At 42.5% G+C, this 18761-nt stretch overlaps 4 protein-coding genes across 12 annotated transcripts in view; 2 read left to right on the forward strand and 2 right to left on the reverse strand.

Annotated features, from left to right (window-relative positions):
* Positions 1-914: 914 nt before the first annotated feature.
* Positions 915-3519, reverse strand: cbr1 (carbonyl reductase 1). Its single transcript, XM_055907915.1, has 4 exons — positions 3431-3519; positions 2803-3084; positions 2052-2159; positions 915-1775 (listed from the first exon to the last, which is right to left on the reverse strand). The coding sequence occupies exons 2-4, from the start codon at positions 3080-3082 to the stop codon at positions 1339-1341; spliced, it is 825 nt and encodes a 274-aa protein (XP_055763890.1). The 5' UTR covers positions 3083-3084; positions 3431-3519; the 3' UTR covers positions 915-1338.
* Positions 3497-11491, forward strand: setd4 (SET domain containing 4). The gene is made up of 11 exons (XM_055907910.1): positions 3497-3585; positions 4208-4292; positions 4382-4477; positions 4590-4627; positions 4709-4797; positions 5177-5606; positions 6577-6751; positions 7029-7113; positions 7220-7300; positions 8717-8840; positions 9539-11491. Exons 2-11 carry the CDS (start codon positions 4217-4219, stop codon positions 9686-9688), a joined length of 1344 nt encoding a protein of 447 aa, XP_055763885.1. The 5' UTR covers positions 3497-3585; positions 4208-4216; the 3' UTR covers positions 9689-11491.
* LOC129840227 (quinone oxidoreductase-like protein 1) lies at positions 11447-16562 on the reverse strand. 4 transcript variants are annotated; one of them, XM_055907911.1, is made up of 14 exons: positions 16332-16562; positions 16189-16247; positions 15985-16062; positions 15593-15656; positions 15437-15481; positions 15165-15233; positions 14876-15009; positions 14593-14704; positions 14226-14246; positions 14009-14107; positions 13639-13751; positions 13150-13255; positions 12918-12963; positions 11447-12305 (listed from the first exon to the last, which is right to left on the reverse strand). In XM_055907911.1, the coding sequence occupies exons 1-14, from the start codon at positions 16417-16419 to the stop codon at positions 12206-12208; spliced, it is 1134 nt and encodes a 377-aa protein (XP_055763886.1). In that variant the 5' UTR covers positions 16420-16562; the 3' UTR covers positions 11447-12205. The 4 variants fall into 4 exon arrangements, with proteins under 4 accessions (XP_055763886.1, XP_055763887.1, XP_055763888.1 ...); XM_055907912.1 differs by lacking the exon at positions 14226-14246 and having other exon boundaries at positions 16332-16560; XM_055907913.1 differs by having other exon boundaries at positions 16189-16560.
* Positions 16563-16777: 215 nt separating this feature from the next.
* itsn1 (intersectin 1 (SH3 domain protein)) overlaps positions 16778-18761 on the forward strand; it is a 63891-nt gene continuing 61907 nt past the window's right edge. For all 6 annotated transcript variants that reach the window (XM_055908582.1, XM_055908584.1, XM_055908585.1 and 3 more), the window contains exon 1: positions 16778-16924. The gene's annotated coding sequence lies outside the window, so the exon portion shown is untranslated. The remainder of the gene's footprint in view (positions 16925-18761) is intronic.

Raw genomic sequence — 18761 nt, forward strand, 5'->3', positions numbered from 1 at the left:
CTTGAACAGGAAGGTGGTGCGGCGGCCCTTTGTGGGCATATTGTGTCATCAAACTTTGTCATCAAAGTCTTACATTCTCTGGATTTATGGTGCTTTCAAGACAACTGGGAACTCGGAAAAGGTTGAATCATGACGATTCATCAGTGATCTTCAGGTCGGAGCTTTAGAAAGAGGCCTGAGTTCCCGACTTGCAATTCCGAGTTGGATGACCATTCAAAACTTATTTGCCCAGTCTGAGCTCGTTTTATTCCGAGTTTCCAGTTGTTTTGAGCGTGCCAGAAGTCATGCTGGATTGACAGTATGTCCAATGTTCAATGTTTAAAAAGAGACCCTTAAACTCAGACTTGGACCACACACCCACTCCACTGAATGGCAGGCTAGTGATTGCTTTGCAATGCTTGCAGTTAGCCACCGATTCCTTCCAAACTCATTATTGAATTTGCGATTTCCAACTTCTGTAATGTTTGTCCAATGAGCACTGATATGTTTTATCTATAATTGCTCTTCATTATTTCTCTTCATATGACTAGGATTTGCCAGTAGATTGTCGACTTGATTCATGATGACTGCTAGCTTGCGAAGATTTTGGAAGTATGATGTTGACATCAAAGCTACTGTAGATAAGTGATTTGACAATTTTATCTATGGCCAATGACCTTGAGCCTTCTTGGATGGGCACTTCTAATGTAACTATGACACCACCCAAAGGCCTTGAATTTTCGAGTTCTACCCGCAGAGTTTGCGGTGACATAGGGTCCCCATGCGTGACAGAACACTGAGCCAATCACAGTGCAACTAGAGAACATTACCAACCTCTACTTTTTCCGCTGGCTGCCCTAACACCACAGAAAGTACTGAGCTAATCTGAAACACCTGCATCTTGGAGCTGCCTTACTAAAGAAAGCAAAAGAGACCAAGTTTGTATGCAGCTTTATTAACTAAATGATTTTTATGAAATTACATTGTTTGCAAACTGATATGTGACACATTACTGCCAAAATAACATGCAAAACTACTTTTTTGCTAAACAGAGCCCCATCTGATGGTGTGAAAATAAGTTCTCTTAGTAAAATGTTGAATAAATACAATATCATACATAGGTGCTAAAAACATGGTTATTTCCATTGACCTGAAAAACACTATTAGAGTGAGATTGGATAAACAACAAAAAAATACACCTGGGTGTACACATTGTTGTGTACCAAAAATCAACATTCCTGCATTTTCCTGTGATGTTGTCCTTTCCAATGTATACAGTGCATTTAACCCCCATTCCCACAGAGAACAGCCAGACTCTAAACCCCTCCAGAATACACACATTACTCGATAACCTAATCCTCACCACGGTTGGACCTTCTTGTCCATCACAAACTGTCCCTGCGGCTCCCCAGCCCCCGCAGGAAGCAGGGCCAGGTAAACGGGGGTGATGGCGCCCTCGTCAGGTGACTTGGTGGCGTTGGGCCCAGCCATATCGGTCCTCACCCAGCCCGGGCAGCATGCATTCAGAAGGATCTGGTCAGCTGGTCTCTCATGCCTCAGCTTGCGGGCGTGGATCCTGGAGAGCACGGTGAGGCCTGTTTTGGACACCCCGTAGGCTGTGTCGGGCCAGCCCCCCTGGGAGTGCGCCCCTGCCTGGGCCTCCTGGACAAACCTCTCCATCAGCCCCACCAGCTCCTCCTCTGTGATGTCATTGCTGCGGAACCGGGCCTGGAGTTCAGGGCTGCAGCGGTTCAGGGCGATGGAGCTCATAACACTAGACACGTTCACCACCCTCCCTGAGGACAGACAGACACAAACAACTGTCAATTGACACAGCAAAATAACCCCATGACTATGAGAGAGGGCGGGTAATGTGGTTGTGAGGTTCTGTGGCACAGGAAAAACACAGGGTCCTAGAATGTGTATGGTCACAGAAGATCATTGTTCTGAAAGTGATAAAACACAATGATGTGTGGTCATAAAAGGTCCCCCTGTTCCAGGGGATACGCTCTACAATCTATTGCTATGCATCAGTGTTCTAGCTGTCAGTTGGCTTGTTCTAACAGTATTACCTCCTGGTTTGATGATGGGGAGAAACTCATTGCACATGTCTCTTGTGGCAAAGAAGTTCGTTTTGAGAGTCACCTCAGCTTGGGTTCCAAAGGGTGTAGTATCAGCATCTGTAAAATAAACATCAGTCTTCTGTAATAAATACCATTTAAAATAACACAAGCATATTGCTATTACATTGTTATAACTAACTTCTTTCTAAGCAGGGTTTCTCACACACCCAGAGACAGATGGCTGACAGAACATTCCTAAACACTGATAAGAAAAGGGTGCAGACACACACACATACTCAAGGACGGAGGGCTGACTACGCACACACAAAATCTCCTGCTTAGCTGAACATTTGATAACAAAGAACTTTTGCTATAAGACTCAGAAGGATGACGCCCAGCTCATCAGGACCAATCTGAGAAGACAACAACCTGTCCAGAACCAACCAAAGGACCAGAACTTCCAGACTCAACCTACTTTCTGTGTTGTATAAAATGTCTATGCATTCTGTTATCTGGGCTTTTTCTGGAGGTTCTCTATGAGCCGAAGGAACGAGACCGTATACGCTTGTACCAGATATCTTTACTCATAATTAAACTGTCGCTTGTCATACAATTTATCACCTTGTCTGAATCGATCCTTGACCGGCTCGCCCTTCTCCATATCCAATTATCAACACTTCTCTCAGATCAAAGGGGCATCATATAGCATCATTATGGCCAATCATAGTAGCTATTACATTTTATCAACTTATTTCCATACTTTTAAAGGCAATCCCAGCATTGTTAACGAGCACATCAAGGCCACCATATTTCTCATTGAAGAAATCTCGGGCCGCGCGCACACTTTCTGGGTCGTCGATGTCAAGCTGTTGGAAGAGGGGTTTCAGCCCTTCAGATTTCAGGCTCTCCACAGCCGCTGTTCCACGGCCAGCATCCCGGCCACTGAGGAAAACATCACCATTGAATTGCTTGCAAAGCGACCGCACAATTGCAAATCCAATCCCCTTATTGGAACCAGTCACCAGTGCAACTTTTGGCATACCTGAAATGCAAAGTTTACGAGAGAATTAGATTATACCAGAGGTGTATTCATTAGCCAGATTCCGTTTAAAAACGTTATGAGGACCTGGATTTGTCCAATAGAAACTCTCGTTTGCGTTGCAAAACGTTTTTCGTTTGGAGTAGATACACGGTTTCCATGCCAAAACATTTTGCAACGGAATCCGACTAATGAATACACTCCAGGCAACCCTAGAGCGCCTTGCTGCTCAAACTAGCGATATGTTCTAATTTGCTAACGTTAGTTAGTTGTGTGCTAAATTGAAGTGACTACTCTAAAACAGAAGCAGTTAAGTTAGTCGATGGTACAGCAGTTTTGATGTACTTACTTTACAGTGGGGGTACTCTTGATGTGTCGTATAGTACTGTCACAGAACTGGCTTCAAACCACTGAGGTTGACACGCTTTAGGCTACTTGCTTGCTTCCGTAACAATAACAGCCTACTGCGCAGAACCGGAATAACAAACTAAAATGTAGATCTGGGTGAGTATGCGCTGAATTACAAAATCAACTTTTACACAATTATAATCTGTCTATGATATGATAATTATCTTTTAACATAATTCAATAGACGAATAGAGAGCCTACTGAGAGATACTTGTGACGCCACTGGGTTTGACTAGATGGGATACAGTTTGTATCAGAATTGATTTCTTGTAGCAGGTTAGAATTTACCGCTGCAGGTTAGGATAATTAACGTATCAGGTTAGGACAACTTGGTTAAAGTTAGGAAAACGGTTAGCTAAAATGAACAAAAAAAGGGGGATCACCTTGAGGTAAATTTGACAAACGGTATCCCCTCTAGCCATGACCGCAACCACATGCTGCTTGCTTGGTCAAACAGTTGGATAAACCCCAAAGTAGTTACGTTAGCTAGCCAGTCGTTTATTTCTTGGCCATATGATATACTAACGTTACATATTACTAATGTCAAAACGGGTTTAGCAACAGCATTAGCTAGCCACGAAAATCAAAACTAAATGTTTACAGTTAAACAACATAACCATGACAGTGAGTAATGGAGGCATGAGTGGGATTATTATCAACATTAGAACACGGAGTTTGCCAGTTAATACGAATGTCTGGGTATGATTTCCCATCAAAGCCCATCATCATGACGAGGAAGCAACATGGGAGAAGGGCGAGAAAGAAGAGGCAACGGGAGTGCAGAGAAACAACTGTTCAGTCAGGTGCAAATCATTACTGTCAACCTCATAATTCTCAAATTGGGTTCATGTTTCTTAGCCTTACCTTGTGGTGCTATTTGTTACCTCTCCAGTGACACTATCTCATGAACCACAATTTGTGGCTCTAAGAAGATGGCTGCAACAGAGAGGCTTCAGCTCCAAGCTTCTAGTACCTGCACACTTCTCAGGTAGAAATCCTTCAGAGCCAAGATGGATGCCAAAACGTTATAAATTTGGATAAAGAGTTGTCTTCTATTCTTCATACATTTCTAACCAGCAGCTTTGTCTTTTTCTTTACAGACACAGGACGTGGACTGATGACCTTACAGCCTATCAAGGTTATGAGAATACCTGTCTTTTACTTAAAATACAAATTTGGTTCCAGCACGCCTTCAAACTCTTGTTTTGATTGACTTTAGGCTGACGATTTGGTGATCTCCTTACCTGAAAAATGCCTTTTAACTACCTCTACTGTTCTAAGGAGCTACATTGGTGAATACATAGAAAGGTAACGCATACAAACAGCATCACACACACCAAGGGTGTATTCATTAGTCGCACACAGTAGAAACATTTTTGCAGTGGAAACCGTTTACTCAATGCTCTGCAACTTGACATAAAAGCTGCTCTTGTAGTAAATAGGAATTTATCTTTGCTACCCTGCTTCAAAATAATTACCTACAGCTTCCATTTCAGAACTAAACGGAACTCGACAGCTTTTACGTCACGTTGCAGAGTTTTTTAGAGTTAACGGTTTCCATTTAAAATGTTCTCTGCTGAGAACTTGATGTTCAAGTCCGGTTCAAATACAAAACTATCTGGTTAAAAAAATAGATACAAATGTATATTTCTGGTTTGTTGATATGTTTCATTAAATCCTCTCCTAGATGGAAACCGCCTGTGTCTCCTCTCTTAGCTCTCTGTGCTTTCCTCATCTCTGAGAGACATTTTGGCCAACGTGCAGAATGGAAGCCCTACATCGACGTTCTGCCCAAAAAATACACGTGCCCTGCTTACTTCTCAGATGAGGTCATCAACCTGCTGCCGGGGAGTCTGAGTGGGAAGGCCCTGGAGCAGAGAGCCACAGTTCAGGAGCTGCACTCCTCTTCGTTGGACTTCTTCAGCTCCCTCCAGCCTCTCTTCAGTCAGCCCGTAGAGAGTGTGTTCACGTATGATGCGCTGCGCTGGGCATGGTGCAGTGTGAACACACGCACTGTGTACATGGAGCACCAACACAGCCCCTACATGTCCAGGGAGAGAAATGTGTATGCCTTAGCCCCCTACCTGGACCTGCTCAACCACTGCCCAGCCATACAGGTGAGAGCAGTGAGTACACCTACAATGTAGGAACACACAACTTAGTCATTACTAACCTGGAATCCAAACTGAACTCTGCTCCGTTCACTGAAGTGAAACGGCAGTGAAATGGAACAATATTCAGTTTAGATTCCAACAAAAATATAAACGCAACATGTAAAGTGTTGGTCCCATGTTTCATGAGCTGAAATAAGATCCCCAAAATTTTACAAATGCACAAAGATTATTGCTTTCAGATTTTTGTTTACATGCCCTGCTAGTGAGCATTTCTCCTTTGCCAAGATAGTCCATCCACCTGACAGGTGTGGCATATCAAGAAGCTGATTGAACAGCATGATCATTACACAGGTTCATCTTGTGCTGGGGACAATAAAAGGCCACTAAAATGTGCAGTTTTGTCACGCAACACGATGCCAAAGATGTCTCAAGTTTTGAGGGAGTGTGCCTGCTGACTGCAGGAATGTCCACCAGAGCTGTTGTCAGAGAATTGAATGTTAATTTACCAGCCTCTAACGTCGTTTTAGAGAATTTGGTAGTACGTCCAACCGGCCTCACAATCGCAAACCACGTGTATGGCGTCGTGTGGGTGAGCGGTTTGCTGATGTCAACGTTGTGAACAGAGTGCCCCTCGGTGGTGGTGGGGTCATGATATGGGCAAGCATAAGCTAGGGACAACAAACACAATTGCATTTTATTGATGGCAATTTGAATGCACAGAGATACCGGGACAAGATCCTGAGGCCCATTGTCTTGCCATTCATCCTCCGCCATCACCTCATGTTTCAGCATGATAATGCACGACCCTATGATGTCGCAATGATCTGTACACAATTGCTGGAAGCTGAAAATGTCCCAGTTCTTCCATAGCCTGCATATTCAGACATATGTGTATATATATTGACATCTCTGTCTGGTGACAGTTCAAGTTGAAGGTATCAGAGTGAAGTATCAAAATGTACTCTGTCCTCAGGTAAAGGCGAGCTTCAGCCATGTGAGCAGGTGCTATGAGATCCGTAGCGTCCAAGGCTGCAAGAGATTCCAGCAGGCTTTTATCTGCTACGGTCCCCATGACAACCAACGTCTCCTGTTAGAGTATGGGTTTGTTGCTCCTGGAAACCCTCACAGTGTGGTGTATGTGGACCAAGGTAAGGAAGGCTAGCTTATTAGTGGGATAAAACGGTACACGGACCAGTTGTTTTCAGCAACGATTATATGTTCATGGTCTCAATCCTAACTTGAGTTCTGCACGCCATTGACATCAATGCATGATGTACGCAAAAGTTAGAGCTCGCTCCTCAAGTTAGTTTGGCCTTATGTTTGCTGTAATATTTAGTATGCATTTATTACGCTGTCCCTATCCCAATTTCCAACCAATAGAGCCAATTGACTTTTTATTTTTTTGGTTATTCATGTGTTTTCCAGTTATCCTTCAACAGTGCATCTGTATAACAGACATAAATCAGCTGGCACAGAAGCTACTCTTCCTGAAGAAAAATGACTTTTTAGCGTAAGTGTTATCAGCATCACAACTTACTGCTGTCTCGTACAGATGCCAGTATTTACAGTACCATGAGTTCACTTGCCCTCTCTCTCTCTCTCTCTCTCTAAAACAGAAACTTGACCCTTAGTTTGGATGGGCCCTCCTGGAGACTGATGACCGCCCTCAGGCTGCTGTCACTTAAGACAGAACAATAGTAAGAAATATAATCTTTCCGTTTTCTAACACAATCAACAGCAGCTGCAAAACATTCTTAGAGGGGCAATCTGCAGTTCAAATAATAACAAAGCGGTCACACCCCCACCACTGCTTAGGTAAACAGCTAAGGGGTGGGGCTGGAGAAATATAACAAATAGGATCCAAGAACTGACTGATCCTGCCAGTAGCATATGTTTGTCTCAAAGATTAAGCCATGCAAGTCTAAGTATACACGGCCGGTACAGTGAAACTGCGAATGGCTCATTAAATCAATGGCTCATTAAATCATTAAATGATATTAAAACCGTGTTTTGAGGCTATAGTGTTTTACAATTACATTGTTTATAAACAGAGTAAAAACAAGCTTATATTTAGTTCTGATTGGGTACAACTGTTGAATTAAGCTCATGAGGCATTTATAAATTATATTATTCTAGAATCAATGGGTATACACATCATGTGGACACCTGCTCGTCGAACATCTCATTCCAAAATCATGGGCATTAATATGGAGTCGGTCCCCCCTTTGCTACTATAACAGCTTCTACTCTTCTGGGAAGGATTTCCACTCGATGTTGGAACATTGCTGCGGGGACTGGCCATTCAGCCACGAGCATTAGTGAGGTCGGGCACTGATGTTGGGCGATTAGGCCTGGCTTGCAGTTAGCGTTCTTAATTATCCCAAAGGTGTTCGATGGGGTTGAATTCAGGGCTCTGTGCAGGCCAGTCAAGTTCTTCCACAAAGATCTCGACAAACCATTTCTGTAAGGACCTTGCTTTGTGCACGGGGCATTGTCATGCTGAAACAGAAAAGGGCCATCTTCAAAAACTCTTGACACAAAGTTGAAAGCACAGAATCATCTAGAAGGTCATTGTTAAGATTTCCCTTTACTGAAATTAAGGGGCCTAGTCCGAACCATGAAAAACAGCCCCAGTTGGCACTATGCATTCAGGCAGGTAGCTTTCTCCTGGCATCTGCCAAACCCAGATTCGTCTACCGGACTGCCAGATGGTGAAGTGTGATTCATCACTCCAGACAACTTGTTTCCACTGTCCAGAATCCAATGGCAGTGAGCTTCACAATAACAGCACTTAGTTACTGGGGCAGCTCTAACAGGGCAGAAATTTGACAAACTGACTTGTTGGAAAGGTGGCATCCTATGACAGTACCACGTTGAAAGTCACTGAGCTCTTCAGTATGGGCCATTCTACTGCCAATGTTTGTCTATGGTGATTGCATGGCTGTGTGCTAAATTGTATACACTTGTCAGCAACGGGTGTGGCTGAAATGGTCAAATCCACTAATTTGATCATGTAGTGTATTTAAATATAAAAGTCCCAAAATGTGTGTACCAATCGCAGATCAAGATTGCTTAAATTTGGAATGATTTTTAAGTGTGAATGTGTCTTTCAGCCCTTTTTGGAAGAGTGTCCTCTTGGGGGCGGTGGTGAGCCAGGACAGAGAGGAGTGGAGTGTCGATGCAGCCCTTAGGCTTTGTCACTACCTGATAGTTGACAACACTAGAGCTCTGGACAAGGTACAGTAGGAAAAAGAGACCTGACATTTAAATCCAAAATAGAAAAAAAACAACCCATAGACGCTCACAAAACATGTCGTGACATAAGGCAAGAGTTGTCAGTCTCTAATGGCAGGTAAAATGGTCCTCAGGGTGACCGGATTACCAAGAACTTGAGGTCCATATATAATAGGAAGAATAGTTGGAAACTCTGTCACCCTTAACAAAAAGGCAGTATGTATAGTGCCGATCACTTGAAGCCTCAGAGGTAGGATGAAGAATAGATAGTCTGAAATGATACAAGACTAGAGAAAGGACAAAAACTCATGAAGAAGACCAACAGAGGTGAGATATAGGAAGGTCAGAGAGACAAACAGAATTCAGGAGCAGAGAAGGACAAAAATGAATACAGACAAATCGAGAGCAGGAAAGAAATGCGGAGAACAGACACAAAAGCACAAAGAGCGAAGCAGAAAAGCTAAGAAAATCATGAAGACAAGGTACCGTGGTTGTGAGTTGCACTTGATACCCATGGCTATATCCATAACATTCAAGTTGAATTGGTTTCAGTTATTCTCCATTGGCCACTTTAACAGATATTTGCACCTACAGACGTAGTGGAGCAAGCTTATTTAGGATTTAGCTGATGTGCTGATTCTAGGATCTGACAATGAGTTTGTTTTGAAATTGTGTTGAGGCTTTATCCTCTGTTTTTCCAGATATCCCAACTAACAGAGAGGGCAGACGCGTCTCTCAAGGAGCAGCTAGCTGTGGTGGAATGTCTACGACGAGAGGAGCAAGGAATTTTGGGTCTTAACCAGAAACAATTGTTGCCAAGCAGACAGAACGGCATGCACAACTTAGTATGACGTTCCAGAACCAGTCACTTTATTTATCACAGGCTATGCTTCTATGAGGAGACAACCATGTCTGTTTCATTATCAGTGCAATGAATTGGCTCAGCAAAAGGGCACGGTCACTAGCTATGTTTCCATTAACTTGTCCAGTGATTTATTTTTTTGGTCAACATTTTGAACGATTGCATAGAAAATAGATGTGACAATTGCCTGCTAGGGTGCATTTCCATTTAACTATTTTGTCGATTAAAAACCGCTGGATGTAATAACATCCCACCAAAAAAACAATTTACAACAAAACCTAGTGTAGAATAAAAATGTGGTTCAAGTGCACAACTTTAGTTTTAGAAGTGTTGGGGACATACATTTTTTTTATCCAATTGGATAAACAGCCTACCTGAACACTCAGAGGCATTGGCATGGTCCTAAAGCTCATCGTTGCCTCATTTTGTATTACATTCCAATTATAAAAATGCAATTTCAGAATGTGGTGGTGGGGGGGACGGGGACATGTCCCCAGTGAAGTGAAAGTTGTGCCCCTGGCAACAATTGACTAATATTTGCCATATTTTAATAATTCTCATGTGCCAACGTATAGCCTAGGCTCTAGCGCCCATGGGCAGGCACTATCGGCTGCCTAGGCTAGTCTGTGCCATGTTGAAACTTGCACTGAAATAATTGGAAGGTGAAACTTGCATTCAGCCAACCAGAAAAGCAAGTGGTAGTATTCTTAAGTCAGGACAATCCTTGTGCTATTTTTATAGTTGGAAAATTGTTATTTGTAAGCAGTAGGCATTTAATATTAAATGTAGAGTGGATGATGACATCACGTGCCCACATACCCTAAAAGTATTCAGCAATCTTATCCAAAAAACAGTTACTGTCAATTTGTCGCAACAAAGAAAGTTCGAAGTATACAATTTTTGGTCCATCTTTAGAAAATGTCTCATCTGCCATTTCCATTACCCGCCGCAATGATTTCTTTTGCTACATTGCTTTTGTTGAATAAACCTGGGTCAATGGAAACCTGTCTATTGATAGGTCAACGACCTCAGACATCAGGGGTATGTTAACGTTTGCTACATTGCGGAACAGTTTGTACTGAATGACACAGTTCCCCCAAACTTCTTGTATGTTCTTGAACAGACTTTGAAATACGTTTGCTCCGGTCGGTGGGTTTGCCAGGGTGTGGGTTGAAGCAATGAGTGACATTTTTAAAGAACAGCTGTGCATTTTGAACCCACAACCAAATCCTGCCATGTTTTGTTGTTTTTCCCCCAATTGGTCATTCAGTACAGCATGGTTTCTGTTCAATTGAACGTTCTATTACATTATGTACTGAATGCAGCCCTGTTAACTCTGGCCAAACACAGTGAGGGTCACTTGACAACAGAGCGTTGACTGGAAGGACAAACTATTTGGAAGTGACCCGTCTCAACACTTCTGATATGCCCTCAGAGAGCGGTACAGGTGGACAATGGTACTTCTCCAATCCCAGAAAGCCTCCAGAAACAGGACATTGTTTTTTCCCCACCTTAGATTAAATAATTTAGCAAGAATTTCTCTGGTCACAAATGACACACGAAAAGCAGTTGCAGTTTATGTAGAATTCAAGCTGGGTCATGTTCAGTAAGGCACCAAACGGAATAAAACTTCTAGGTTCTACAGATGTTTTCTGTTGCAAATGATTTGCTACGGTGTGTCATACTAAACGCCACTGATGTATGTGTTGCTCTGTTGGAGGCTGTAAAAAATGACAATGATTCATGCTTGAGGGTTAACCACAAAGGTTTTTAATAAAAAGACAAGCCTCAATGTGTTGAATGTAATTACACTAAGCAGAGCAAACATCATTAGATATCCATCTCATTTGATATGTTTTGATCAACTCAAACGGACTCTTAGCACATATTTACATTGTACTGGAATGACTGGCAACCAGTGGTATAAAGTACTACTTAAGTTGTTTTTTGGGTAACTTTTACTTCACTACATACCTATAGAAAATATTGGTACTTATTACTCCATACATTTTCCCTGCCAACCAAAAGTACTCGTTACATTTTGAACGCTTAGCAGGACAGGAAAATTGTGAAATTCACACACTTATCAAAAGAACACGTGGTCATCCCTGCTGCCTATGGTCTGGCGGACTCACTAAACACATGCATCTTTTGAAAATAATGTCTGAGTGCTGGAGTGTGCCCCTGGCTATCTACATTTTATAAACAAGAAAATGGTGCCGTCTGCTTTGCTTAATATAAGGAATTTACTTTTGATACTTAAGTATATTTTAGCAATTACATTTACTTTTGATAATTAAGTACATTTAATACCAAATACTTTTAGACTTACTCAAGTAGTATTTTACTGGGTGACTTTCACTTTTACTTTCTTTTAAGGTATCTATACTATTACTCAAGTATGACAATTGGGTACTTTTCCCACCACTGCTGGCCACAAATACGAGGCAGAATTTGGGAGCCTGTCTTTGACAAGGGGAATGCTGGACCAGAGTGTCTGTCCGCCTCAGAGTTGAATAACCAACCTCTTCCGGACTTGTTTCTTTTGCACCATCTCCATGGAAACTGTGGCATCATACAAAGGCACCGGGTCCTCTAGCTGGGGCCTGCATAAGACAGAGGGCAAAGTGAGCACTGTCCACCAGGATAAACACAAACTCATCAACATACCAAGAACAAATGTACAGTATAACCATGCTTATTCAAACATATATATATTTTTTACTTTTCACCCATCTCGTGATATCCAATTGGTAGGTACAGTCTTGTCCCATTGCTGCAACTCCCGTACGGACGAAGGTCGAGAGCCATGTGTCCTCCGACACACGACCCTGACAAGCCGCACTGCTTCTTGAAACACTGCTTGCTTAACCTGGAAGCCAGTCGCATCAACGTGTTGGAGGAAACACCATACAACTGGCGACCGAAGTCAGCGTGCATGCACCCAGTCTGCCACAAGGAGGCGCTAGAGCACGATGGGACAAGGACATCCAGGCCGGTCAAACCCGCCCCTAACCCGGACAACGCAGGGCCAATTGTGCGCTGCCTCATGGGTCTCCCGGTCGCGGCCGGCTGCAAAACAGCCTGGGTTCGAACCCGGGTCTGTAGTGACACCTCTAGCTCTGCGATGCAGTGCCTTAGACCGCTGCGCCACTCGGGAGGCCCTAGCTTATTCACACTTGCACTGCACATACACACTCATTATTGCAGTTCTGTACCTTAAGGTCCCAGTGGAAAGCTTCTCCACTATATCCTTCATGATGTCTGAAAAGGAGCATGTAAGGTTAACATGTAACATATTAGCAATTCTATTATCCATGCTCAACCGCTTATATCAGATTTTAATTTCAATCTGTTTGTTTCATCTCAATGAATTATAGTTAGGAGATTTTAAAATTCCTGCCCCCTCCAGAGGCTGACCCAGAGGGGCTGGGGTAAGCTAAAGGATACGGAGGTACCTCCCCTGGCGGGCACTGGAAGCCCCCCACACCTCCTCGTTGAGGAAAGACAGGGAGGCGGCCTTCAGGAAGAGGCTGCGGCTATCTGGAGGGTCCAGCTGAAAAACAGAAGAGAGAGACGAGCTCAGATTAAACCCCAAACAAAGACGTTGTGTACAAACTTGAGCAAATCCACTTGAAGGTCAATGGGAAGACAGATAAACACATTATTACAGGAAACACGATCTAACCCAGATCTCTTCACTACTCCCTGCATGACATTGGCAGCATTCATGGTCTGTTTTTTGCAGTATAATTAACTTCTCAGAAAGCACACATTAATAAGCTGTAACAAACACAAACAATCACCCATGGCAATGTATGAGTGTGACAAGTAGTGATGAATAAATCTTATATGATGATTAGTGGAACTGAACTGCCAAATGGCTGCTCTAATCCAACACGAATGGTTGGATGGATAGAATACTTGACTTCCATCTACCTGTAGGTTTTGCTCAGTTGTAACCCAGTGACCTCCGACCCCGAGCAGGGTGATGATGTCATGCTTGTAAGGCAGAAGACACCTGGCCTCTGGCTCCTCCTCATGCAATCTCACTGGAGGGAACACACACACACATCACCACAATAACTTTGAAGGACACCTCTTAAGCCTGTGTCAATGGTATAAAAACAACAGGGCACAACAGCGAATCCATTTTCCTTCTATTCCTGTTACAAACCTTTACTGTTTTGTGTTAAGATACAAAATCACAGAAGCACACACACTCACAGCACTACGATTCATGTTAGACAAAGCTAGCTAGCATAATGGATAACAAACAACCACCTTCGGCCCTACGTTGGCTTCTTACCTCCAGAGTCCATGACAATGTCCACCCCTAGACCGCCCGTCTCTTCCAAACAAGAATCCACCAGGTCTACCTTGGAATCCCACACACCTATCACCCTGGCTAGACACAGGACAGGGAAAACACTTAAGGATACACGCCAAACAGTGTACCAACAATAAATAAGCATTTTTGGTACTCCATTCCCATTGCCCTCCAAGAGGACACACACAAGACTTACCTACAAGAGACTCTCGCACTCCTAGAATGCGTGATTTGAGTGGAAAAGTGACAGAGGAAACAGAGCGCATAGACTAGGATTAAATACTACGGGCCAGTTTCCCAGTGAATTTCCATCTAGCATGCTTTTCAGTCCGGGACTATGCTTAACCTGTGTCTGAGAAACCGGCCCTGTGTGTTGCTGTCAGAACTTTACTACTGTATTTTTCATGATGAGCGTGGTTTAGGTAACGGATAATAACACTGTCTCTTGGCATCCGTTATTACCCGGTTGCATTCATTTACAATCCTCAACTTCCAACAACTTCTCTACTGTGACACCGCTACTCTATTTACACACACACATTTGCCCCCCTCCCTGTTCTCACCGATGCTGGGCCGAAGCTGCTCCAGGAACTTCTGGTCTTCGGAGGACAGGGCTGATGCCAGTACTTTAACCCCATGGTAGTGGGCCAGCTGGATGGCCAGAACTCCAAAGGGCTGAAAGGTATAAACACAGCCAAAATTACAGTTAGTAGTCTTGTTCTCTTAAAGAGAAATGGTGTGCTACTATTAAGATTCTTTGCTGACATCTTCTTGTGATGTCCAACTATGGATTTATACCGTGCCATTGAATGCTCCGATGAGGGGCCACTATAGGGAAATACCTACACTGGCTCCGTCCAGCACCAGCAGAGTGTGCCCGGATGCCATACGGGCTAGGGTATGGAGGGCTGTATAGGCCCGCAGTCCATCCCGAATGGCCCCTGCCGCCTCCACCCAGCTTAACTTCTCTGGCTTCTGCACTGGTGAGCGAACACAAGTCACTCATTATTGCAGAAGAAACAATGACTTAATTTGTACCAAAGAATCTCGTAATTACTTTGTTAATTTGTACCAACAAATACTAATAGATGCTATAGATGTACTCTTGCGTAACCTTTGGATGTGTGCAACATACCAAGATGATATTCGTTGATGACAACGGCATCGCACAAACCAGACATTGCTGTATCCAAGGGCAGAATTCCTGTCACGTGGAAGAAGGGAAAAGCAAAGTCTAGATAAATACACAATGGTCATATCCAGAAATTATTAAAATGTTAGGGTCTTTCAATAGGTTATCGGGTACATTGCCGTTGACAATGTCAAAATCATCGAAATAAGGGGATGTTTTGAAGCTCTATGATTTATCCTTATGTAGCAGGTTCAGATCCCACCTGTAACATTTACCTACAACTTCATCATCAGGTTGGAAAAATGTCACCTTAGGCCCAACTGAAAAACAGAACAAAAACATTGCAAAAGATTAAAGCTTTAAAATTATAGTTCATTGTGTAATTAACATCAAAGTGATAAACAAGGTCAATTAGTGAATATTCTGTTTACCTTGGAGGACGATCCCAACAATCTCCCTCCCTACTGGCACCAGGTCCCTTTGGAACTTTAGATCCTAACCAGAGGAGAGAGGGTAAGGAAATGTGACAAGTATCCCATACAGCCATACATGCTGTGTGGTCATGTAAGGCAGGCCTATCCTATAGCAACACTGACCAAAAGCAACACACATACTTTGGTCAACAAAATATATATATATATATATATATATATATATATATATAAATAAAAAACAAAATACAGGGGCTGATACTTATTTTCAGCAGCATATTGAAAGTGACAACAGTAAGTCTTGTCCATTATGACTGAGACAGTAGGGCTATTGCTAGGTCTATATAGTCAACATTGACAATACAATGAGTACAACACACATTTACACTTACTTTTATATCCAGTGGACTAAGGGCACATGCCTTCACTTGCACTTTGACCTGGTTGCTACCGAGGGCACTGGGTACATTCTGCGACATGTTGAAAAGACAATCAGTGAGTTTGTCAGACAGAAAACTAGCGTTATGAGCCTTTCTGATAAAATTGTTGGCATGCTAGACTAAAGTGACAGCTATATTATTATGCTGGGCACTCACCGTTTCCTGGATGACAAATTTCGCCTCTGCAGCGGTTTCACCCAGTTTACAGTAAAGCCCTTTCATGGTGGAAAAACTGTCAGCAGGTGAAATTCACGCGCAATAAGAGCAACTAACGTTAGCTAGCAATGCTGTTTGTTTACCTGTGCATTGAAAGTAGAAACTTGTACTGCCAAAATTCTTGTTAAACCATGTCAATGAGTATGCAGATATCTTACAAAACAAATACATGTCATTTTGGACATGTGATATTAGTTAACGGTCTTCGGTTAAAAGAAAATGGGCAGAAAGTTAGCTAACTACATGCACCAACAACTATTTGTATGTTTTCCTTTAGTTCCTCTGTACGCCCAAAAATGTTGATACCGGGAGGTTGACTTAAGCTGGCCATTGGTCTTTTGATTTATCGCATTCACAAAATTCATTGTCAATCAGCGATTATAGTCCAATAGGGCACTTCCATCACATTTGTGCTATTTCTGATTAGTACAATTTTACGTCGATCATATTATATCGTTCGCTGATTGGCCAGATACTGCCGATACTCAGAAAACTCAACATCTCGCGGTAGTACCCCATTTCCCAATTTGCTTAGCCTTACGGCGGGTCCATGGTGGAAGGGAATTTGGAATTAAAGGGAAAATATCTCGCTAAATCGACCATTCGATTTGATCTTATAAGTAACACACAGTACCTTAGCTTATCAATTATTTAAGAATGGAAAACGAATGACGAGGTAAGAAAAATATGGTAATCAATCAGTACAAATTTGGAAGAATTTCTGGCTAGCCTGGCTCGCGCTAGCTGGTAACAGTAGCTGGTAGGGGGCAGACAAGACGGTCGGTAGGAAATCGCTGCACTGCACTTATCAACCCATTTCGTGTTATTAGCTAGCTGACCAGTCAGATGCCATTGTATGAATTTTAGTGGATGATGTTTCCAAGGTTCCTTACCTTGCCAACTAGCTAACCAAGTTAATTTGTGTTGAATGTGATGTTAAGCAAGGCAATTAGTATGTGCATTAACGTCAGTTAGCAACCAGTCAGATTAATAAGACTGTTATGTACAATGAATTGGTAAGTTATATACGGGCTGAAACATTTGTGTGCAAAATCGTGTAAATGTTCCTTACAAAACAATGTTGTATATTTGAACTTATTCTACCGGTTGCCTGTGTGGTTTGTCCTTCCCTTCAGCTGCTCTTTATTTGAGACAAAATATCCACAGGAAAGTATTGTTTACCCGACTGTTTAGAGAGCAGGTAGGTAACTACAGATATTATTATATGGTTGGGTTCGTCACCGAGGTAAAGGTAGTTTTATATTTGATATTCGGTTCTCTCGTCAATAGATATTGACCCAAGCATGCCATGACAATGGAAATTGTATATCAGGGGAGGATAGAGAACAATCCACAGCTTTTTTTGTGAGTTTTGTTGCATCTTCCCCTGATTCCGAATATACCATGTTCGTTGCCATGGCATGCTTGGCTCCATAGCTATTGATGAGAGAGAACTGAATATCGAATATAAACTAATTTTACCTAGGTGACTAACTGAACCATATACCTACCTACTGCTAAAAAGTTGGGCAAATAATAAACAATTCTTTCCTGTGGATATTTCCCTCATTTCAAGCAGCTGAAGGACAAACTGCACAAACAACCGGTAGAATAAGTTTCAATGTCATTTTATGCAACATTCTGCTTTGTAAGGAACATTTTACAAGATTTTTCACAAACATATGTCTGGCTGTATATACCAATTAATGATGTATTACAGCCTGAATTTTCAGACTAGCTAACAACCAATCATATAAGCCAACCGGCTAGCAGACTGACGAGCTAGCTAACGAAGCTGCATTGACAGTTAGCTGCCAGTTAGCTTGCTAGCTAGGTATGCTTTATTTTGTGATGTGGGCTCTTAAGAATTTAAATATTATGCTTAGCTTCAATAGGAATGACATGGCCATAGCTTTGTCTTTGCAATAGAAAAGAAGGCTCTGGACCTGGCCATATCTAACAAGAACTGTGCTGTGCCCTTGCCCTGACATCATTAGTCTTGCACAGGTTGGATTATTTTGGTTCTTTTGTTTAGCTAATGAAATGAATATCCCTCACAAACATGTCTACTCTAGGATATTTCTGTCTGACATCTCGCCATGCCACTACGCGTGCATTTGCGTGTGTGTTTATCAGAGCGAGACCGGCAGAGAAAGATAGAGGGCATGATTTTTAACAGCCATGTTTGGCATTGCCTCACACACACCCTGTGGGCCAACCTAAACCTAGCCCCACTGTCTAGAAGCCATGCCAGCTTGGCTGTCAAGAAAGATCATATAAATGATTAATGTGCATTGAACTTTGTTGTTGGAAGTGACACCCTACCCCAAATTCTCTCAATTTGAGGAGCATGAAGGAAGTGACATGCTTTGATTTTGTAATATGATTTTGGTCACAGCATAGAATCCCTTTGCCACCGTAGTTTCACTTTCCAGTGCTATAGCCTGCTGAATTTTGTTTGACTTGTAGGAGACCCACTATACTGCTCTGGTGCCAATGATTAGTGTTAGTGT

This window comes from Salvelinus fontinalis, chromosome 41, assembly GCF_029448725.1.
Source record: "Salvelinus fontinalis isolate EN_2023a chromosome 41, ASM2944872v1, whole genome shotgun sequence".
NCBI classification, from domain to species: Eukaryota; Metazoa; Chordata; class Actinopteri; order Salmoniformes; family Salmonidae; genus Salvelinus; species Salvelinus fontinalis.

Coding starts and splice junctions, on each gene's coding strand:
- cbr1 (XM_055907915.1), bottom strand. CDS start 3,082: ATGCCAAAAGTTGCACTGGTGACTGGTTCCAATAAGGGGATTGGATTT. Junction 2,160..2,802: donor TGCTGGGATTGCCTTTAAAA/GTATGGAAATAA, acceptor TTTATTTTACAG/ATGCTGATACTACACCCTTT. Junction 1,776..2,051: donor CCCCATCATCAAACCAGGAG/GTAATACTGTTA, acceptor GTCTGTCCTCAG/GGAGGGTGGTGAACGTGTCT.
- setd4 (XM_055907910.1), top strand. CDS start 4,217: ATGACGAGGAAGCAACATGGGAGAAGGGCGAGAAAGAAGAGGCAACGG. Junction 4,478..4,589: donor AGTACCTGCACACTTCTCAG/GTAGAAATCCTT, acceptor TTTTCTTTACAG/ACACAGGACGTGGACTGATG. Junction 4,798..5,176: donor ATTGGTGAATACATAGAAAG/GTAACGCATACA, acceptor ATCCTCTCCTAG/ATGGAAACCGCCTGTGTCTC.
- LOC129840227 (XM_055907911.1), bottom strand. CDS start 16,419: ATGTATTTGTTTTGTAAGATATCTGCATACTCATTGACATGGTTTAAC. Junction 15,657..15,984: donor TTAGTCCACTGGATATAAAA/GTAAGTGTAAAT, acceptor TCCTCTGGTTAG/GATCTAAAGTTCCAAAGGGA. Junction 13,752..14,008: donor CATTGTCATGGACTCTGGAG/GTAAGAAGCCAA, acceptor TGTTCCCTCCAG/TGAGATTGCATGAGGAGGAG.